This window comes from Dermacentor silvarum, chromosome 1 (genome assembly GCF_013339745.2).
Source record: "Dermacentor silvarum isolate Dsil-2018 chromosome 1, BIME_Dsil_1.4, whole genome shotgun sequence".
NCBI classification, from domain to species: domain Eukaryota; kingdom Metazoa; phylum Arthropoda; class Arachnida; order Ixodida; family Ixodidae; genus Dermacentor; species Dermacentor silvarum.
This window is the reverse complement of record NC_051154.1, coordinates 187705915-187730087: the sequence shown is the minus strand read 5'-3', so window position 1 is coordinate 187730087 and position 24173 is coordinate 187705915. Positions and strand designations below refer to the sequence as shown.

The 24173-nt window shown below is 44.6% G+C and overlaps 1 protein-coding gene across 2 annotated transcripts in view; it reads right to left on the bottom strand.

The window, feature by feature from the left end:
- The window catches only part of LOC119436532 (ATP-dependent RNA helicase A-like), a 137753-nt gene that overhangs the window by 50548 nt on the left and 63032 nt on the right, over positions 1-24173 (bottom strand). For both annotated transcript variants that reach the window (XM_037703401.2, XM_037703402.2), the window contains 5 exons: positions 14946-15102; positions 14680-14783; positions 14361-14459; positions 9740-9952; positions 1046-1119 (listed from right to left, as the gene is read on the bottom strand). In XM_037703401.2, the coding sequence (XP_037559329.1) occupies positions 1046-1119; positions 9740-9952; positions 14361-14459; positions 14680-14783; positions 14946-15102 (647 nt within the window). The remainder of the gene's footprint in view (positions 1-1045; positions 1120-9739; positions 9953-14360; positions 14460-14679; positions 14784-14945; positions 15103-24173) is intronic.

Here is a 24173-nt window from a genome sequence, read left to right as displayed (position 1 = left end):
GCCATAAAGTTGGGATAGCTCTTCTATATTATGGAGAAAAACTGGAAAGCAAAACTTTCTATGCAATAAATAAAAGATTGCCATAAAACACAGGTCCGCTATTAAGGAGAACCTCATTGGTAATCACTAGAACAGAATGTGATCAGAACATGATGAATTCATTAGTTTCAAAGGAAAAGAAATCCAGCACTTGATTCAATTTACCAGAAATTCTACTGATAAAAATATTTTGCAGACCTTTTATATACTAGAACTGAGCTGTAATCAGTACTGGCATACTAACTTGGGGTTTCTTTTAATAAGAGTAGGCCCTACTGTATACCTTCATTTCAATATGCCCAAGTTACTGATAGCTTACGACATTCTTGTTATGCAATGCTAAGAGATTCCACAGCATGTGCAGCACCATAATTTCTAGCCCAAAGTTTATAAGCATTCAATTCTGCGAAAATTTTTCTAATATTTTATTTTTGATTCCAAATCTGCTATTCGGTATTCACGCACCCCTATAAAGAACCCCGTGTGCACAGTTTACGTAAACTGCAAGTAAATGAGTACTTGTACTAAATATATACAATTACTTGTCTTCTTTTGCCCATTCTACTGTTCAACATTTTTATTATTCGGACATCCTGGTTCCATGAAGTATCAACAAGCTTTTACTGTCAGTCCTATCGACTCATGTAAGCTTTCAAAGGTCACTTTGCCTCTGAAAGTATGTAGAATTAAATGGGCTTTTGCATAGGCTTTAGTGTTACACTGAGCACAAAATCTCCTAAGACAGATTTTGGTAGATGCACAGATATGGCACATTTCATACGTCAAGTGCCTGGGTCAGTATGGGACTGACAGATTCTTTGGCTCGTGCCATGTGCCATTGGCAACAGCTTCTAGCCAAGCCAGAAAAACATTGAGTGATACAACATGTGTGCACGTCAGAACTCCCCGGCTAACCAGATCATTTGAAACCACCAGCCACACGTGTATTTAGCACAATTTTATATGGCACAAGCTATAGCACAGGGCATCTCTTTGGCAAACTTACTTGCATGAGTCAATGACGAACACTACATCATTAATGGTAATACTTGTCTCAGCAATGTTTGTCGAAAGAATCACCTGCAAAATGAAAAATTACATATAGCATTAAAACAATGCATAAGCATGCAATGTCTATGTCAGCACATCAGCCAATGTTGCACCCTTGTCTGTCATCAGCAAGCATCGGCGGCCGCAGCCCTACACGCCAAACTGTAGTACTTGCAAGTTAAATTTTTGTAGCGGAATACCTGTTCAATGAAAAATTTTATTTTTCGGAGATAGTGCCTATTAGATAGATGGTAACACATTTTGTATATCTCACAAAATATCTCAACATTCGTAACATTTTTTTCTTGGTAGATACAATCGCGTCTTCACAAACTTATACCACAATCTTGATTTTGGCAATTTATATCTTTTTTATTATATATATCTCGTTAATAAAACTTTTATGCATGAAAAGCGAATTCATGATGCTTTTTGTTTATGTATTACATAAAATATTGAGTGCAGAAGTTGCTGTAACTGCAAAATCTGCTGTAACCTACAAAAAACACCTCTTTTCCACATGGTAAGGAAAGAGTTAAAAACGCTAAAAAATTATACGCACTAAAGCTGGCTTCAGCAGTTACAATTCAGCAGCACTTTAGTCCGAAAACCAGATTTTCAGTGTCATTTTTGTTCCAGTGGTTTCCTGCACCTAGCTGCAAACTTCTGTTCGAAACGTATACCTAAATATTAAAATGCGGCAGCGTGAAGCTCTTTCAAAACAGCGCCCGGTTTCGATCACCTGTTATTTTGAAACTGCAAGCGCAGCCGCCATTTTTTATTCGAGAGCTTGTGATATAATTTACTACCAGTGGGACATGACTACAATAGAACCTCGCTGATACGTTCCCGCTTAATACGATTTCTCGGCTCCTACGTTCGCAATCGCGAAAAATAAACATAACCCCATAGAGGAATGTGTTAATACGTTCCGGTTAATACGTTCCCGGAAAATACGATTATTCGGCACCAACGTTCAGCATTGCGGCAAACTGCGGTCGTATGATATGTTCCGCAGCGAAAAATTACCATTCAGGTGTGCAAAAAGACCACTCTCATGTGCTTGTGAAGCGCTAAGCGACAGACAGCGGCTGCGCGGCTTCTCTGCAGTGCTCAATCCCCCTTTCCGCAACTTCTCTGCTTTGCACGTTCGTCTGAAGTGACGAAGCGCGGCAGCAGCGGCGAGCGAATGGACCTTTGCGCTGCCTCGCTTCAACGCGAACTACTAAGCGACAAAAACAGGCGGACGCCGCGCGCGCGGCGCTACGACTCGCCGAGATCGTAGCGGAGGTGGTGGCGGTCGAGGAGCCTGAAGACGGCGGCGAGAATGAAGGCTTGTGCCCACCGGCTACCTTCACCGACGCCCTTGCTGGCCTGGAAGCCTTACAAAGCTTCTTTCGCACGACAGACAACGAAAATGCGGACAAGGGTCTGCAATGTGCGCAAAAGGAGTTGTTCCTGTCCAGGGGTGTGACGCACCAGCAGAAAATACAGTCGAATCTCGATAATTTGAACTCGAAGGGGCCCGAAAATGTTCGAATTAAGATGACTTATTTTTGACGTATTTGTGCACCATAGCGCTACGTACGAATGGTGGGAGTCATGAAATATCACGGCGCACAAGCACACAGATTGCGAGGGCCACGAAACTGCCCACGCCGGCCAACGCTCGCATCCCGATAGCGCCTCTCCTTCACAACCACAATCTCTCTCTCTCTTGTATCCCGATAACGGCAGTGAACGTAACTTCAGGGAGCGGGCCGTGCCGGCACGGCGACGCGCACGAGCGGAGGCCGTCAAAGGTGAGGGAGGAGGGCGGCAGGCAAGCGCATTTGGCCTCAGCAACCCCGTCGCTTCGGTGGCTCCCCTCGCCCTCCCTCTCAACTTCCTTGTAGCTCCCTCACCTTCGACTGTCTCCGTGCGTGCCCGCCGGCCGCCGCTCCCACCGGCCCGGCGCCAGCTTAGCCCGCTCCCCGAAGTTTCGTTTTCTGCCGTTCAAGCGAGCGTTGACCGGCATGGGCAGTTTGCAGTTTCGTTGGCCGGACTGGGCCTCCGCGTTGCGTCCCTCTGCGCCGCAGCCGCAGCGTTGGCTGAGACGTCGGCACGTACACGCTTGTGTTTCAACGCTACGCTGAAATGGTGACTTTACCATTTGAAAGAGGAAATTTTCGCCGCAGTATTTTTTCTTTTTTATTTCTCCGCGCGGCATTGAGGGGGCTCTCTTAAGCTTTTGCTTTACGACGGTGTCGGAGCATTGCCAGTCGAAGGCGCCACTACGTGATTTGGCGTGCTGCGGCGAGAAATGTTGGTGCGTGGTTATGTTCTAATTAACTATCGCAAATGCTTTCGCGTTCGAATTACGAAGCGTTCTCGCCCATTGGAATACACATAACTTTGACGGGACCACAGCGCCAGTTCGAATTAACGAGATTCGATTGTAACTATGTTTTGCAAGAAATAAATGTTTTCTGCCCTTGCACCTCACTATGGGCTTGTCAGCTTCAATTTTTACTGGATTCGGATCGTACGTTTATTTTTCACGTATTTTTTGAAAACGTATGAACGAGGTTCTACTGTATTCTGCATATGAGAGTGAAGCATTCTAGTTGGCCGCAACTTCGGAAACTACTGCAGCATGCCATCATTCTGCGAAGGTCTCAGACATCATAGGCTCGGCATTACGACTGAACGTCAGCCACACAAGAGCCGTAAAATTATGTTATCTAACCGTAACCAGCAATCGGCAACGCGTAAACGAAGCGCCGCCGAACCGGGATCTTCTGTTAACGGCTTAATAACCGCCAATCTTTTGCAACATTGTGTGGCGGAAGCGCGTGGTGCAGCATTCTCGCCGACTCGCGCCGCATAAGGCCCCACCAACAGGAACGCTTCAGCGGCCGTTGTTCCCATGGTGAAAGACATAATAGTCGTTCGAAATCATCGAAAGCAGCATAATGCACATTTACACAGTGCCGCATGGACAACTGCGCATAAACGAGAGTGACGCCGTCGTGGCATCCAATATCGCACAGGCACACGGACCAGCGCACATCCCATGCCATGCTGTTTATGCTGTATGCGCATGCCTCTACGCTGGAGGCGTGCCTCGAAAACGCGTGACCATGCGTGACCTTCATAATGGCTTCCGACAACCGTGCGAGATGGTCGCTCGCTCATCTTGAAGGCCGTATCATCGTCGCAGTAGAGCGATCTAGAATACTGGTCGCAGTTGGACTGGAGCAGGGCACGCACTGTCATGCGCCCAGTTCGTCACACTTCCGTGCATTGGCACTTCGCATGTGCTCTCTTTTTATGGACTGGGTTCGAAGTGTTCGTTGTAGCAGTACAGCAATTTAAAAAAATGTTCATTATATCTGGAAGCAGTTTCCATAGAAGGGGTCGGAAAATCCTAAATGCACTGAAATATGGTTGTCATAACCGATAGATCGTTATATCTGGGATAGTTATAAGTGGGTTCGACTGTACATTTCTTAGTGCGTACCTGATACACGTTCCTTGCCAACTACGTATTAACAAGGTTTTACTGCACAAGAACTGATTGGCAGAATTTGAGCGAGGAGAGGTCAACTAAGGGTACCGCCCAAATATGCAAGGGTACTTAAAACAGGGTTCGTACAGGTTTCCAAGGCAAAAATTCAAGAATATTCCAGGACTTGTCACAGGTTTTTCAAGCACTCAAAGCGGCATCCAAAGTAGGATTTCTTTACACTAACATTTCCAAAAATGACTAGTTTTATTACACTTACAATAAATAAATGCATATCACAATTACATTATAAATGTCTAGCCTTGATAACTTCTCAAGATCACAACACAAAATGAATGCTTACAAAAGCAGCTGAGATTTCTTCAGTATAGGCTGGGTAAAGTTCAACAAAAATATTCAAAACATTCAGCATAGGATTATTGCACTAAAATAAAAAGAAATAAATGTATATCTCAATGATGTGAATAATGTTTAGCCTTGATCACTTGGCAAGTTCACAAAAATACTACAAAAAAAAAAGGTTCAGGAAACACAATGAATGCTCCAGTATTCAGACTTCTCCAGTATTAACTGGACAAGTTTACCGTACATTTTGAAACTATTCAGTTAGTCTTGCTACAGATCCATTATTGTTGCTGTTTATTTATACTGTCAACCCAATTAAGCCTTTACAGGAGTGGAAACAAATAGAAGAAAAGATACAAAATTCTGCTACATCTCGACGAAAAAAAAAAAAAAATGGCAGTATAATAGCAGTATCTATAAAACGTGACATTATAACAAATAGATGTATACTGAAATTTTGGAAAACATGTCTTGATCATTTCTCGTCCGCAATATTAAAAGTTAACACAACGAACACTCACAGCAGCTGCTCAGGCTTCTGCAGTATTAGCTGGGTTGGTTCATCAAACATTTCTAAAACATTCAGCATAGGTAATGTTATTGCACTTGTATTATCATAAATAATATAACAAACCTCCACCCAAAGGAACTAAGCATCAGTGGTAAAGTTGCTCCACTATAGCTCTCTTTAGCTTCACTAGCTTCACCTCACGCGCAAAAGTAAAAGTGCAACAAGGCAGACTGCCGGTTGAGGAGTGAAACGTACGATAGGGTGAGGAAAGCAGCGTAAACACTGCCAGCGGAGCCGGCACCAAAGTGCGGCATGGGTCTCCCGCTCCGTTCGCAGTTTGACACGGTGAAGCCTTTTATTTTTTACTTGCAGTTCTGCAAAACGGAACCATGTGTGCTCGCACTGGCATATTGTTTCTGAAATGGGGAGTTTGCCAGATCGACGCCGATCTACCACAGAAAGGAGGTCGCAATGTCGATATCAGCGTGCATTGCTCACGAAATTCAATAATTTTTAAAGGAAGGAAAAAAATTCCACGACTTTCAAGAGCCTTAAAAACACACTTTTCAATTTCAAGAGTTTTCAAGGACCTGTACGCACCCTGTTAAAAGAGTGTGCAGAAATGAGAGGGGGAAGCGAGCAAGCCGATAATGAACCGCCGCTAGTCAATGTACAGTATAGACCACTTATAACGTAACCGCTTATAGTGCAGGACCGGATATAATACGGTCTTTTCAGACTCCCGTTAATTTTCCCATAGCACTCTATGTATACGCGTATCGCTTATTATGCAGTTGCAGGAGACGAAATACCGGTTATAACGCGGCTGCCTGGAAGTTCGGCAGTCAACCAAAACAGTGAACGAAGCTTCCCTAAAGCCGCAGTATACTCCGACGTAATGCGCGTGCGTCGAGCTCCGCAACGTCATGGTGGCGAACAACTCGCGTCTGTACTCCAACGACACGACGCAACCGGCGTGTCTGGCGCCGTCGGGCGCGTTTCAACATTGTTGGCAATGTTGAAACAATTGGCAACAATTTTTGGAGTTGAAAATTAAAAATATGCTCTCAGCTTGCCTTCCCAACAAATTTAGCTTTGTGCTTCAAAAAAAATAATAATAAATAATAGCTCTAGCTGTCCTAGGTCCAAAGATCTTGATGCAGCAAACACGCAAAGGGTCCAAAAACTATGTTTTGAGAAAAAAGGGGGAAAAAAAAAGAAAAAAAACTTCACTCAGTGCAATACAGTAATGCTATTTGCGTGTTTACATTCAGAATTGACTAGTAAGCCCCATAGTAATCTGCTTGCAGCACTTCAGGCATAATGCATTTAGCTTCATCTAGCAAAAAAAAAAAAATTTTTTTAAGAGGTGTTTGTTGATTACCGATGCACAGCATTGTGCGTGCAGTGAGATTGTTCATGAGGGATGGGTTACACGTTTGGTCGACGCCGCGTCAGCGTAGATCGCGCACGAGATGAATATCTTCAATCGCAAAAAATGTCATTGCCGTTTACCAATTACCGGTGCTCCTCCGCGTGTCATGCACAGCGAGATAGTTCACGGGGAACGGCGTGCACGTTTGGCCGCTGCTCACGCGTCGCGAACTCCGCGCCGCTGACGCGGCATTGCCGCAGCTTGCACACGAGATGACTAAGGCGAGACTGCTGTCCTGTTCACCTTTGCCCACTGCGGCACCGCAACCTGCGCTTTACACAAGACAGCAGAGTATTTATAGAATCGAGGCTTACGATAACGAAGCGCGTCTCCAGTTAGCGCATCCGAGCCAGCTGCGGCGGCTTCAGCGTGAGCGAGAAAATGCGATTTTCGTTTGGTAGCCGGCGTAGAAGCAGCCTTGCCGTTTTTTCTTGAGTTTTCTTCCCCTGCTTAAAATCGTCAGGCTGCAGTAATTGTGGTGTAATGCCGCATGAACACAGGCTGCTGCCAAAACCACTTTCATCTACTAAGCCTATTTCGCAGTCGTGGGGGGAGGCTTCGGCGGCGCTCGGCTTGGCTGGCCGCCGTGCCAAGCGCATCTTTCAAAGCTACTGCGCACTTTCGAAAGTACCACGCCTCGTTTCTTCCGTTCTCGGCATTTAGCAAAGTTGCCAAACCGAATTTGACATCGTTTCGTGCCGAGTTTCGCACGCCTGAGCGGCTCGAGCAGACAACGGCGAAAATTCGCCAATGGCATGGCGTGCTTACGGTCACGTGTCTCAGTCGACGAATGGAATTGCGCATCGGGACAACTTTTTTGAGGGATTTTTCTTCGTAGCCATTCAGCGCACAGAGCAGCGGTGGCGCGAAAACTAAACGAGAGGAGTGGCTTTTTCAAACAAGACCAAGATGGCTGCGATCGGGAACTTAGGATGGCAACTGCGCATCACGGAAAAAATGTGCTTTTTTTCACGTTCATCAGTAAAAATGCAGCTCGCCGACGTGATACAAAACGTCATTAACACCAAAATATTGGTCCAAGATGCGTGAAAATTTCTGAGAAAATGCATCCGACACTGTAGAATTCAAAAGTAATGTTTTCAAAAAAGCGATTTTTCCGCGATTTTTCGGTCTCGAAGACCTGTGTCCCCCCGGTTCTTGAACATGATGGTCCCAGGGAACCCTGGTAAGCTGCATGAAGCACCAAGGAACCCCCCAGCCCCCTAGCTTTCTAATAGAGAGGCTAGGTTTAGCACGCAGCATGTTTGGGGCCAACAGTGGTGGTGGGCAGGCTACTTTGGCGGCGACGTGCAACACACGTGGTCCAAAGTGGGTGGAATCATTATGACTCAAGACAAGACAGCGTCACAACCCAAGACAAGAAAGAATGACAGTTTTCAGTGCTTATCGCAACAATTCATCACAAGAGGTCTTAGAATTAGTGCCAACTATACTTTGAGCAAGTAAAACTTCATTAATTTAGATTTCACGAGACCGAAAGAAAATGGCCAAATTAATCGAATGTCAAATTATCGAGTGTATCAAGAAAACAAACAAATGCTTACTTCATCAACGCGCTTTTATTGACTGAATGAATCAGCAAATCATGTTTCTATTTTGCATAAGTGCAGTGCGGAAGCTGCAATTTTCGTCATGTCATGACTGCAATCGTATATCGCTCGCAGCGAGGCCGCGGCGCACGTCTTCATCTGAGACACTCTTTTCACTACTACGTACCGCTATCGACGCGATCATGAACGGCGACTTCGCAGTTCTGAAGGCATGCGGCCGATGCGCGCACCAAGTCAAAATGAAACTACCGCTTGCTGCAACAAGTGCGGACGAAACCGCGGTCACTACCGACGCGATCATGGATGGCGATTACACAGTTTTGAAGGCACGCGGCAGACGCGAGCACCTTGTAAAAACATTACTGTTCACTGCAACCGCTGCGGGCGAAAACCGTGTTGGCTATCGACGCGATCACGCAGACTACGCACTTATGAAGGCACGCGGCCAGCCTCCAACGCAGTGTTATGCGCGGCGATAAACGCAAGAATAAGGCTTTAAGGGCACAATTATGCATGAAGCGTTGCTGTCAGATATGTTTCACGTACGATAACTGCTGAAGACAAATGGCGATGCAGACGGATGCGGACTCCGCCGCTTCGTTTAGGTTGGACGCTAGCGCCGTTTTTGCTCTTTTGTGTCGCGCATTTGCGGTGCTCCGCGCATTTATTTTTGTAATCCTCCAACGTATACATCAGCGCACACGCTATCAGCCCCGTTCTACAAACGGGAGAAATGCGCATGGTGGTAAGTTACAGCCTCCGTAAAAGCTTAGGCGTGCTGCCCGTTTTCGGAGGCTGGGTGGCTACAAGCTGCTGGCGGATTTATTGTGCAATTCGCGCGTTTATGTTACGCACTGTAATGTGCTTTTTCACACTTGGGAATGGGTAATGAAGGTCCTTTGGATCGACGCACCTCGCGTTAGCCGTTAGCCATTTGGCGAGCGCGGAAACAGGAAAAATTTATCAGTGGCTTGTGGAACCCGGAGGAGGGCCCAAAGGTTCCGCGAAACCCACTTTGGGAACTCATGCGTTATTGTAATAAACATAACCAGCACCTCACTAACGATTGGCCTATCATTATTAAGACCGCATAGAAACCAAACAGGCTTTTTCTCAACCACGCTTATACGAGCACAGAAACCACAAAATGTGATGCCACATAACTAGATTAAAATGAATTTTAGTACTCAATTAAATAGAAAGCTAACAACACTGGAAAATTAACACTGGATTTTGATGAATAGTGTTTGGAGAGAATTAAATGTCTACAAAGCACGCACCTTTGTCACATTATCAGGCACTGGCCTAAAGACTTTATGCTGGTCTTCACGGGGAATCTGTGAATGTAGTGGCAAAATTTGGTACTGGGAACTACCAAAGGTGGGGTGCTGCTGCAGGTGCTTCATTAGGGCAAAAATCAAATTCCAGCCAGGCAGAAATATCAGCACCGCACCTCCTTTCTCCTCCATGCTCCTAATATGTAGAAGTAGTGCCTGCACAGAAAACAGAACAGACATTGTCATACAAGGAAAAGCCCATTTGTCCCAACGAGCAAACTCAGACAGTCGAGCATCCCCCACAAATACATCTATGAGATGCTGCAATTCACTAATCACTAAGAAGTCCCTCGTAAAACCATGGTAATATGTACCTGATTAAAACGTACTAATGGTTCAAACGCAGTTGCGACGAATCCCCAAACCAGTCCTCATAGAGCTTAAAGGGGCCCTGAAACACTAACTAATCACAGAATGACATCACAATTAAATTACGTCGTCGCATGAATTCTCTGCCGCAAAAATTTTTCAAATTCTTCAAACACAAGCGAAGTTAAACATAGTTATTGGACCGATCAGCTGCTTACTTTGTCATTTCATTTAAACTAGCACACTGGAAGCTACACAGGGGAGACGGCAAGGGGGTACAAGGGAACAATGCACCCTGGCCACACCCAAAGGTTCAACGCAAGACAGCTCGTGGTGGCACCTCGTGGCCTGCCATGGTATCTATGCTCTGCTTTTGATATTGGAGGCCACATGCAGCAGATGCAGCAATGCGCAACTGTCATTTTAAGACCGGCAGTGAAAAGATGAAATGATCTTTGTCTTTTTGAGATCGCAGACATAAATGTTTCCTTTATTTAACCCAAATGAGGAATAATTGTATTACTGAGAATGTTCCCACGATTACAAAATCAGCCTATAGCTGTTGTGGGTCCAGCTGCTTGCGATGACGCTGCATGACGTAATTGCAGAAGCGACAGCAATCGATTTCTTACTGCTTTTGACACAACATTGTAAATTCCCTGCAGCATGCCATGGAATAATATTTGGCTCACATGTTCACAGGAGCGACATGGGCACGAAGAAACCTCACTGAACAAATGCTCACACGAAACACGGATGCAAGTCTGTCGGCATACACAGACGTGTAAGGTACAGGGGCAGTACTCTTGGGCGATCACTTTAGAGATTCACTTTTGCCTGTGCTTTCACGAGCTTTCGCGAGACAGGGTACACGGCCAACGGTGCTCTTGGCACTGTGCGTCAAGCAGACGACTACTGGGTCAAAACAATAGCTTCATTACTTTCACAAAGAATTAACAGATGGTGCGGCACAAATAAAACTTTATTCTGACGTGCACCGTATTTATTCAAATCTAGGCCGATAGTTTTTTTTTTTTTCAAATAATCATATACGAAACTCTAGGGTCGGCTTAGATTCGAGAATTTAAAAAAAACTCGCCAGTTTTTTACTGAAACTGATAAATATGGTGCATAGTTAGCACCATCTAGAAAGGTCAGTATCGCAGCCGCTTCTAGCCGCGCCAGTAGCCAACTGAAGTACACGAGGGACGTCGCCTTTTTAACCTGTGTCGTATCGATATGGTGTAGCATCAGCGCGCGGCGTGGCGTTATCATAATAGCACCAAACAGGCGATGCCACTATAGTGCCGCATTCTAACGAATGGTAGTTGTGCGAGCTGTAGAGGCATCGTCAAACGTTCCAGCCGGGTGGGACTTTAGCGTCGATAAGAAAAACGTCCGTCGTTGGAGGGGGCCACGGCAGATTCTTTTTGCGTGCGCTGCAACGAGGATGGCAAACATTGAACGTGCGCTCCTTCAAAAAGTGCAGCATCTCTAATGCGCTTGATGGTACTGAAAATAGTGCACTGTTTGAAGATGGAAGATAGCGACGAGGCTAGCAGCAACGGTGACGTAGAATGAGCTCGGCATGTTCGTATTTAATAAATGCTGTTTCATTTTGCGAATGCTGTCCTCGCTTTTTTGTTCAGCCTACATTCAAGGTTTTTTTTTTTTTTTCTGGCTTTGAACTTTTGGGAGGTCAGCTTAGAATCGGAGTCTGCCTAGATTCGCGTAAATACGGTATAAATTTCAACATAAGCAAACGGCCCTTACTGTTTTATTAACCCTCATAGTACTTCCACCTTATTCATTTTAGTTGGAATCAACTGTAACGCAAGTATCTCATCCTTCAAGCAACAAGCACTGCTTTGGATAAATGAGGAGGTTTCATGTGCGAAGAGAGAGAGCGCCAAGAGGAAAAATAAGAAAGGCAGGAAGGACAACCAGACAAGCATCCTGCTTGTTACTTTACAATGGGGGTAAGCTGCATTCCAACTACAGTAGAACATCGGTGATACGAATCTCGCGGGGTCACGTGAAATATTCGTATTACCCAAAATTCGTATCATCAAAACAAACACAAAATCAAGAAAAAATGAATTTATTTTTAGCCGAAAAAAATCACAATAGTGGAACCTCTTTGACACGTTCCTTGCTGCTGCGTTTTCCCGGCTGCTACATCGCGTTTTCGCGGTCCCGACCTAAATCCTGCACGTACTTCCATGTACCCCTTGGTACGTTTCCATTCTAATTTTCCGGCATCTTACGTTCCGTTTGAATGTGGCAGTCACGTAAATTTAGCGGTGCAGCCAGCTTGTATGTTGCAACAAGTGACCAGTGCGTTGCAACAAGCAACAGGCACGTTGCCGATACGGCGCGGCCGCGCCGGTTCCATATCACATGGGCGTATCTTGAAAGCGATCTGCGACGTGCACAAAGTGCGCCTAGTGCCGGTTACCTTAGTATGCGCTGTACTTTTGACGTTTAGTTCGCATTGAAGCGAGAGACAGCCCGCTGCTGCCGCGCTTCCTTACTCCAGCGTTTTGACAGCGAACTCCCACGGTCATCAAGCGAGATGGGTTCGTATTTATTTACCTGTGCGCGCGTGACACCGTGCTTGTTAATTTAGTTAGTAAGCGAATGTTTACAAGTTTATACAGCCGATAAAACTACATCCTTACTTCGTACAGCTGTCTACTAATTTGCAGTCGCAATCAATGCCTCGCCTTTCGTGTGAAACTGCGAATTTTTTTTCTATGTCTTTTTCGCAATCCCTTGAAAAGCGTATTAATGGGGTTCTACTATCCGCGTGCGTTTTCTTCTTGCCCAAATAGTCAACGATCACCTTCTGGAAGGCGTTGCACGCGCCTTCCAGAAGGTGATCGTTGAAGGGATCCAGAAGGGATCCAGAAGGATTCCAGAAGGGATCCCAGAAGGCGTAGCGTGCGCCTTTCGTGCACGCACGTGCGCGTGCACGTGTGTGCACGCGCGTGATCTCACGAATGTTTTTGCACGCCACTGAACGTCTCAGCACGTGAAGTGCAGGGAACATTTTGGCCGTCGCGGCTGCTGCCGCGATCGTCGTTGCTGCAGCAGTCCTTGTCTTCTTGCTGGTCAAAGCATCAGCTAGGCTGTGATGTGGTCCGGTCCACTCGATGTGGGGACCAATAAGAGAGATTGCGCAGCTGCGTGATGTAGCCGGTTGCTTGGCGACTATAGATCCCGCCCAGATCCCACTGTACCGGCCTGTCTGTGCCGGTCACTCCGCTGGCTCAGCCGCCGCCACCACCACTGTTGCTCATGCGTTAGTATGATCCGCAGCTGTGCGGCAACGTGCTCGAAACAGCCTATATTTTTCGTATTAAGAGCAATGTATTTCGGCCGGAGATGTTACGAATTTCTATCACATCGAAATTCAACCAGCCGTGATCATATTACCGGGGTTTTACTGTATATATATGCTGTGCTTTGGAAAGCGCCAAATTTATTGATCACCTACAATTTCATGAACAGCATCCTTGATCAACTAAGCCAGTGTGCCCTGATGCAAACTTTTTTCCTCAATCAACTGCACCAGTGCACAATGAATATGCACAATGAGTGAGCACACCCTCCAGGTGCAATTTTCTGTTGCCCCTCCGTATATTAAGAAAATCATCTATGTGCTGGGATGCAATCTCAGCAAGCATTGCGAAAATCCCACATTGTACTCGCACAATAGACATGCAGCAGCATTGAATATTGCTGGTCACTGTAGTTGATTAGCGTTTCGCCAACTAAATGATCCCAAAAACAATGCGAGGCAGTCAAAAATTTGTGCACTCATGGAGAGAGTAGTCGGGAACTTTGACGACGCAGAGGCAGGAAGCATTTTCGCCGTTACGGCATTTTTACTACATAAAAAGCAACTCCCAGGGTACAAAATTTCACGACAAATAGTGCACCAATTGCATTGTGAGAGTCTTTGTAACCTCCTAAGCTTTATTTCTTTATATGTATTGCCTGCCTTATGCATGAAACATGATGTGGTGCTCAAATCGTATGCAGGGTGCAATTTGTCTTTAATAATAACCTGCCCCCTTTACGGTGGTGCACTACACATCGTACTGGTAACAGCACAATACTAATGCAGACTGATAGTGGATGCTCTAAGCACACAGGAATTTTTGGATTCCCCCCTCTCTCAGAAGTTCTGCTTCTGATGAACACACCAATATTTAAAAAGCTCTGCACAGCAGGCTAAGCAAGCACATACCTCAATCAATTCAAATGACAAGGTCTTCTCATCCAACTGAGCCATGGCCATCTTCGTTGAAGGCTTGTAACTTGGGTCTATTACTTTATTCAAGTTCTCCTAAATAGAAAAGTCAACAATATGTCAGCCAAACAAAATAATAATAATAATAATAATAATAATAATAAAGCAGAGCGAAAGTTTTAATTTAGGACATTTCCTCCTAATGTAAAATGAACAATACAATGCTAAAACTTAGTACTACTATCTGCGGCACAAAGTACTTAAGGTCATTCCATGCAAAGCAATGAATAACTTGACAAAGATGTGTTGTGCTTACATCAGGCTCATCTGTCTCAATGTCCTCTTCATCCCTCTTGCGCTTTTTTGAGTTTGGTGGGGGTACAAAGTTGACTAGCTCAATGCAGTCCTCCAAGAAATATTCTAAATAAGATATACCAAGTTTTCAGCATTTCAGTAAACAAGTAACAACTTATGTCTTTCCTGACAACAAGTTATTCTAACATGAACAGGAGTTGAAGCACTATCAACACAAGCAGTTTTATGAATGTAATATGCGCCAAGTTAGTATTAAATGACAATAACCTTGAACAGGGTGTGCTCGTCCTTCAACCTCAATGACAGGACAATCTGCGAAGTATGACTGGAACAATGTCACATCGATGGTGGCAGACATCAGTATAACACGCAACTGGGGGAATGCTCGCACCATGTCTCTGATAACAACCATGATGAAGTCAGTCTGTAAAACAAAAAACAAAAAGCCCTTGTAACTTCACAATAACTTCCATGCACAGCAAGTACAGTAGCCAACTGATTGTTCGAGTTAAATTTCATCAGACTTGCTCAATACTTTGGACTTCGTTGTAACGAAATGTTTTCGAGGACAAAAAAAAGGGAGGGGGGTCACGAAGCACTGTACCCCTTTTCTTTGTCTGCGTCATCTAGCGCAAAAAAAACATATCGCAATGCATAGCCAATATACCCAAATCACCACTTTGACTGGATTTGTAGCACCACCACATTCTCTATAGGGCGCCAGTGCATAATGACAACCAAAATTTTGACACTGCACTTTCAACTAATCCGTCTGTGCGGCATTGTAAATATTGCTGCTGTTAAAACTTTTCTTACTGCTAGAAATGCGCTTATTTTTGGTGCTTTTATGTTTTAATGCTTTATTTCAAGACATTGGCAGTCACAACGTATACCGCGATACAGAAGCATATAGCCGGATCACCGGTGTATTGAATGGATATAAAGCAGTAATAATTGCTCAGACAGATTCTGAGAAACCTTGCGAAATTTCAAAGAAGCTCCTCAATGAACATGAATGAAAATAATAAACTGCTATTTTTAGCAAGTACTGAGTGTAAAAAAAGAACTTAAAAATACAAAATATGCAGCTGGCTCCTAGTTCCCAACTTTTGTAGGTCAGGCCATAAAAAAAAAAAAGATATGCAGATTTCTTGGCGTCAGTACTAGCCAAAGTGATGCTCATGCTATGCGGAAAAACAGTCGCTCTGCAAATGTTAAAACCTCCTATTGTCAGGGGTGGAAGCAGGCTCCAACGTTTTGGAGCAGGGCTGGGAGCAGTAAATTGACAGTTTTGAAGCAGCTTTGGAGCAGCATTGGAGCAACAAATTTGTAGTTTTGTAACAGAGAAAGTGAGTTTTCGAGCGGGTCAACATCCTAAGAACATTTAAATTACCAAAGCTTTGCTTTTAACAAATACAAATGCTAAGAGAGAAACGTTTATGATCCAAGGTGAAATTTCTGTGGAACAATCTATGCTCTTCTAGCCAAGCAACTTAAAAAAGAAATCTGATCAATCTGCAACTGTAGGGAACAGTAACGGTAGTACAAGTTCTAGTAACCATCACGACGAAAGCACAGCACAATAGCAATAAGGATCTATGTATCACTATAAGAAGCATGAAATACATACCAAAACCCATTACTTGCACTTTAGCATAAAGAAAAAGTACAAAGCAGCTCTAAAATCAGCACAAGTAAATCACATGGAATGTAAAACTATATTGTACCTTATCAAGAAATAACTGAAAAAAAAAATTAAAGAAACACTGCCACATAGTACTAGCAACTGTGTCCACAGTGCTTTGTCTGTCGTGCTTTACATATGAGCCATGTGTCAGTCTAAAGAACAAGTCTTACTTAAAATGTATTCTCTAAACAAGACAAATATACTTCTGAGTGAAATATAACGGACCTGATTAACTACAGAAATATTGTAAGTTGAAAATTGGACTTTCAGGTACAAGGCACTACAGTGCAATCCACTTATAATGATACCACATATAACTATATCGGTTATATAGTTAAATCAAATGTGTCAAATGTGTCAGAAAGACCAAAAAGGCGCTAGGAAGTGCTAGCTCTGAAGTTGCATCATTGATGTCGACCCTGAAAGGCAAACTACAAAACGTGAAGCAGCACTTTTTTGGACACACCCTACAAAAATTTATCAAGAACTCGCCCGATAAGTTCTGGCGCTACATGAGTGTACAACGGGCAATGCCTGCTGCGTCTTCAGCTGAGGAGGACAAGATAAAGGCGAATAATTTCAATTCATACTTTCACTCTGTTTTTAGCACAGATAACAGCGTAAAGATTGCAGCAAGTTCTAGTCACGTAGGTCGAGGTAGATCACTACCATCTTTAAGCATCACAGCACCTGGCATCGTTTCGCTGCTCTCACAGCTTGATGAAAAGAAAAGTAGTGGTCTGGACGACATTCCAAGCAGCTTCCTGAAGCGCTATGCTGAACCGATTAGCAGATATCTTCATCTCATATGCACAAAACCAATTCGTGATTGCCGTCTTCCAGTAGACTAGAAAATCGTGATAGTAGTACCGGTACATAAATCTGGTGGCACTTTAGCCCCATCTAACTATAGGCCGATCTCTCTGACATGCACTAGCTGTAAAATTCTTGAGCACATTATCTTAAAATTAATAACTAAGCACGTGGAAGAAAACAATCTGATTTCCCCTTCTAAGCACGGTTTCAGAAGTGGACTATCTATTGTCACCCAACTCGTAGAGGCTTCACATAACTTTGGGCTAGCAATAAATGAACAATCACAAATCGACATTTTTTTTTGTAGACTTTTCTAAGGCCTTCGACCGTGTGTCTCACTCTAAACTTATCAGTAAACTCACAGAAAAACGTGGCAATGGTCCTATAGTTGGCTGGATAAGCGACTACCTTTTAAATCGCTACCAGTTCGTGCAATATAACAGACATTACTCCAACACAGTCAAGGTGCTTTCGGGTGTCCCACACGGATCTGTTCTAGCCCCTCTCTTGTTTTTTGTTATTTATAGATGATATTGTTGAAACAGTAAACGTTAAAATTAGATTATTCGCAGACGATTGCATGCTTTACAGTGCAATTGAAGATATTAAAGACAATTCCCTGAACAATGTAGCCCAGTGGTGCCGAGACCGACAGATGGCAGTTAATTCTGAAAAAACAGTCGCAATGAACATAAGCAAGGAAAAACGTTAAATATTATTTCCATATACCTTTGATGGTGTCACCCTTTGTACAGTGACACAGTACAAATATTTGGGGGTTTTAATTTCATCTGACCTCAGCTGGGCTGCGCATGTGCAACAGGTGACGAAAAAAGCAATGAATAAGTTGTCTTTCCTCAAACGAACACTACGTTAGGCTACCACAGATACAAAGCGCTTATCGTACATCACTTTTGTTAGGCCGATGCTGGAATATGCAAACAGAGTGTGGTTCCCCGACACAAAAACCAGCATTTCTATGTTGGAAGCTGTACAGCACAAGGCAGAAAGATTTATCTTTAACAGCTACAAGCAAACCGATTCCCCTACTGAGCTACTGCACCGAGCAGAGTTGCCTACACTTTGTGACAGAGCCAAAATACTGTATGAAATTTTTTTATCAATTGTTAAATAGTCACTTTAAAACCAATGCCACAGCCTTCGATACTTTTAAAGAAAAAGTGAGAATGCGGCAGAAACATGACCAAATCTTTAAGGAATATTTCTGTAAAAACAATACATTCTGTTTTTCATTTTTTCCCTCAAAAAATAAGGGAATGGAATGCACTTGACTCACTGGCTGTAGCCCAAACACTAGAAAGGTTTCTAGAAAGAATTGAGGATATCATCCCGTAGCTCCCAAGCTCGTAATACTAAGCCATTTACATCCATTCGTCGGCTCTGCATTTAGCGTTTCTTTGTCCGTTCCTGTGTTCTCATTTGAAACCACTGTATTCTGTTTGTATATTATATGTATATATATATATTACAAACGTTCCCTTGAAAATAAGAGACAGTTACGCATGTTTGTGAAACTTTTTCTTGAGTGAGTTGTTATCTATGCTTTTGTAATGTTGGTATTTTGCTCCCACTCCTGTAACAATCCTCGCTAGAGGATTGACAGTTTTTTTAAATAAATAATTAACGATCAGTCGATTTAAGAGTATAAACTTATGCATTAGGACTATGAGAAAAAAACATCATCATCATCAGCCTATATTTATGTCCACTCCAGGATGAAGGCCTCTCCCTGCAATCTCCAATTACCCCTGTCTTGCGCTAGCTGATTCCAACCTTGCGCCAGCGAATTTCCAAACTTTATCACTCCACCTAGTTTTCTGCCGTCCTCAACTGCACTTCCCTTCTCTTGGTATCCATTCTGTAACCCTAATGGTCTACCGGTTATCCATCCTACGCATTACGTGGCCTGCCCAGCTCCACTTTTTCCGCTTAATCTCAACTAGAATATCGGCTATCTCAACTAGAATATCGGCTATCTCAACTAGAATATCGGCTATCTCAACTAGAATATCGGCTATCTCAACTAGAATATCAGCTATCTCAACTAGAATATCAGCTATCTCCGTTTGTTCTCTGATTCACACCACTCTCTTCCTGTCTCTTAACATTAGACCTAACATTTTTCGTTCCATGGCTCTTTGTACGGTCCTTAACTTGTTCTCGAGCTTCTTGGTTAACCTCCAAGTTTCTGCCCCATATGTTAGCACCGGTAGAATGCAACGATTGTACACTTTTCTTTTCAACGACAGTGGTAATCTCCGAGTCAGGATTTGGTAATGGCTGCCATATGGACTCCAGCCCAATTTTATTCCATGAATTTCTTTCTCATGATCAGGGTCCCCTGTTGAGTAATTGACCTAAATAAACGTACTCCTTTACAGACTCTAGAAGCTTACTGGCGATCCTGAATTCTTGTTCCCTTGCCAGGCTATTGAACATTATCTTTGTCTTCTGCATATTAATCTTCAAACCCACTCTTACACTTTCTCGGTTAAGGTCCTCAATCATTTGCTGTAAGTCGTCCCCATTGTTGCTGAATAGGACAATGTCATCTGCCAACCGAAGGTTTCCGAGATATTCGCCGTTGATTCTCACTCCTAAGCCTTCCCAGTCTAAGGGCCCATTCACATTTGCGACTAGGCGAAGTCGCGCGACCAATTGCGACTGGCGACCAGAAAACTACTCAAGACGAACGATGTTCACACTTACAAATGCGACCGACGAGTCGCTAAACCGAAATGTATCACGATATGCCGTTCACGTCTGCTTGAAATGTCATCGCCGCGTAAAATAAGCGTCTGCGTATACGGACGTCCTGTTCCTTCGCATCTGATTGGTTCAGCTGTTCTGCGACTGCGGTCGCGCGACTGAAAAATCGAGCAGTGAGCGACTGGCCCGAAACGGTCGCATTTCGAGAAAAGCGACCATTTGCGACTACTTGCGACTGGTCGCTTAGCGACCAACTTGGTCGCGTGACCTCGCCTAGTCGCAAGTGTGAATGGGCCCTAAGAGCTTGAATACTTCTTCTAAGCATGCAGTGAATAGCATTGGAGAGATTGTGTCTCCTTGCCTGACCCCTTTCTTGATAGGTAACTTTCTACTTTTCTTGTGGAGAACCAAGGTTGCTGTGCAATCCTTGTAGATATTTGCCAATATATTCACGTATGCATCCTGTACTCCTTGGTTACGTAATGCCTCTATGACTGCTGGTATCTTTACTGAATCAAAGGCGTTTTCATAATATATGAAAGCCATATAGAGAGGTTGATTGTACTCCGCAGATTTCTCGATTACCTGGTTGATGACATGGATATGATCCATCGTAGAATATCCCCTCCTGAAGCCAGCTTGTTCTCTTGGTTGGCTGAAGTCAAGTGTTACCCTGATTCTATTTGAAATTACCTTGGTGAATAATTTATACAATACTCCGAGCAAGCTAATGGGCCTATAATTCTTCACTTCTTGAAACTCTCCCTTCTTATTTATTAGTACAGGGGTTCTCAAGTACAGTCATCCCACGGAACCCTGCTAAGCTCCATAAAGTGCCAAGGAACCCCCCCCCCCCCCTCCGAATTAACCGAATGTCGAGTTATCGAGGGTATCAAGAAAACAATAAACAAATACTTCACTACGTCATCGCGCTTCTATTTACTCAATGAATCGTCAAATATTGTTTCTATTTAGCACAAGACCAGTGCGGAAGCTGAAATTCTCTTCATCTCATGACTGATTAGCGCTAGCAGCGGCGAAGGCCTCGCAACATCCTTCGCGGCGCGCGTTTTCATCTGAGACGCGCATTGCACACCAACGGGCGCACATCTCGATTATTTTTTCGCCACTCAGCTGCTCGCCAACAAATTGTCCGTCCATCGCGATGTAGCTGGTGCTTTTTATCTTCGACAGCTTTGCACTGAATCAAAGCGAAACAACCGCGGCCGCTATCGACAATCATGGACGGCGACTTTACGGTTCAGAAGGCAGGCGGCTGACGCACGCACAAAGTCAAAACGAAACTACCGTTCGCTGCAAGAAGTGCGGACGAAACTGCGGCCGGTCGCTATCGACGCTGCCATGGGAGGCGACTGCGCAGTTGTGAAGGCACGCAGCCGACGCACACATCGAGTGAAAACGAAACTAGTATTTGCCGCAACCGCGGCGGACGAAACTGCGGTGGTTATCGACGCGATTAGAGATAGCGACTACGCACTTACGGAGGCACGCGGCTAGCCGCCAATGCGGTGTTACGCAAGAATAAAGGCTTTAACGCAAGAATAAAGGCTTTAAAGGTTAGGCACGAAGCGCTTCGGCGTTGCTGTCGGTCACGTGCCGCTTACGATCGCCGCTGAGGACCACGGCGATGCGGACTACGCCGATTCGTTTCGGTTGGACGCTACGCCGTTCTTGCTCTTCTGCGGCGCGCATTTGCGGCACTCCGCGCATTTTTTATTTTTTTTTTCCTCCAACGTATACGTCAGTGCGCACACTATCGGCACCGACCCTATCTACAAATAGGAGAAACGCGCATGGTGGTAAGCTACGGCCTCCGAGATTCAAGTGTGAAAGCTTAGGCGCGCTGCCCGTTCTCAGAGGTTGGGTGGCTAAAAGCTGCTTGCGTATTTATTGCGCAGTTCGCACGTTGCTGTTACGCACTGTGATGTGCTTTTTGACACTCGGGCATGGGTAATGGAGGTTCTTTCGATCAAGCACACCTCGTGTTCGCCGTTTTAGACACTTGTCGAGAGCGGGACCAGGGAAAATTTATCAGTGGCTCGCGGAACCTCGAGCAGGGGCCTGCGGAACCCGTAGGTTCCGCGGAACCCACTTTGAGAACCCATGGATTAGTATAATGTTGGCGTTCTTCCAGCTTTCTGGTACACTTGAAGTCGTAAGGCATTGCGTATAAAGGGCCGGAAGCTTTTCAAGCATATCTCTACCATCTTTGATTAAATCGACTGTTATTGCATCTTCTCCGGCAGCTTTTCCCCTGCTCATGTCTTTCAAGGCCCTTCTAACTTCATCGCTAGTTACAGAAGGAGCCTCTGTATCCTGTTCATCCCTACTCCGAATGGAAGTAATTTGGCTGCTCTGGGAACTGTACAGGTCAGCATAGAATTCTTCCGCTGCTTGTACTATGTCATCGAAATTGCTGATGATCTTTCAGTGCATACATTTTGCCTTGTCCTATGCCAAGTTTTCTTTGCCCTGATTTCATGCTGCGTCCATATTTTACTGCTTCCTCAATCTTTTTCACGTTATAATTTCGGATATCCCTTACTTTCTTCTTGATCAGTTTCGACACTTCAGCGAATTCTATCTGAACTCTCGAGTTTGACACTTTCGTGTTTTGCCGTTTCTTTATTAGGTCCTTGACTACTTGGGAGAGCTTACCTACTGGTTTAGTTGGTGACTTACCTCCCACTTCAATTGCTGCTTCTGAGATCAGCCTAGTTACGGTTTCATTCATTACCTCTATGCTGTCTTCATCTTTCTGTTCTAAAGCTGCATATTTGTTTGCGAGCACCAGCCTGAATTGGTCTGCTTTTACCCTTACTCCATCTAGGCTGGCCTGTTTCTTCTTGACTAATTTTATTCTTCCTCTCTTCAAATTGAGAGAAATCCTATATCTCACTAATCTATGGTCACTGCACTTTATCCGGCCTAACACTTCTACATCCTGCACTATGCTGGTATCAGTAGAGAGTATGAAATCTATTTAATTTCTTGTCTCTCCATTAGGGCTTTACCAGGTCCACTTCCTGTTGCTGCGCTTCCTGAAGGTATTCATTATTTGGAGCCTATTCCTTTCCGCGAATCCTACCAACATCTCTCCTCTAGTGTTCATAGAATCGATGCCGTAGTTGCCAATTGCTTGCTCACCAGCCTGCTTTTTCCCCACTTTTGCATTGAAGTCGCCCATTACTACAGTATACTGAGTTTGCACCTTCCTCATTGGTAAAATTCAACATCTTCATAAAACTGTTCTATTTCTTCATCATCGATAGTGGAGGTTGGGGCGTAGGCTTGTACAACCTTCATTCTATACCTCCTATTCAGCTTCATTACGACGACTGCTACCCTCTCATTAATGCTGTAGAATTCATCAATGTTGCCCGCTATGTACTTATGAACTAGAAATGCTACTCCGAATTCTCTCCTATCTGGAAGACCTCTGTAGCAGAGGATGTGGCCGTTAGCACTGTATAAGCCTCACCAGTTCTCGCCTCACTAAGGCCAATAATATGCCAGGCAATACCTGATAATTCTTCAAATAGCCCTGTTAAGCTAGCACAACAATATGTTATTCACCGCATATTGGATATAACGATCGAAATTTTGCTTCTCGGCATTTTTTGATGCAGAAAAATCATGAAATTTGCGTTCCTAAGGAGCCCTTAACCAAGACGGGGCGAAAAGCTTGCCCACGCGAATTCGTATCTGCCGCCATTACCGCGCAGCGCATCCCGCCCGCACGCCGATTGCGAAAGGCGCAAAGATCATCGCAAGTTGGTGCAGCGTGCACAAGATGGCGCCAGCAGCTTTGCGTCCGTAAAGCCCCTCAATGGTAAGATTGAGGGGAATTCACACATCTGCGTCGCTGGCAGTCGTGCGAGCATCCAAGCGATAAGAGAGTGGCGCTTGCGCTCCCTTTAAAATCTCTCTCTCTCTCAGCGAGTATGAAAATGCGCCGCGGAAGCAGTGGGAGGTGCGTCGACAAAGCGCAAAGCTGTGTCGCTTGAGACGAAGCTGCAAATTTTGCAAGACTCGAAGAAGTACGAGCTCGCGCAGTCGATGATATCGGCGACTATGAAAACCGCAAATGCCACGATCATTAAGGCTAAAAGCGGTGGCCATGCCGATAAACAGAAAAGACGGACAGTGCGCCAGGGCGAAATCCCCATGGATGAAACTAACACGGTGGAAGCCGCTGACATTACTGAACTCTGGGAGCGCGTCGCTACTGATGATGAAAT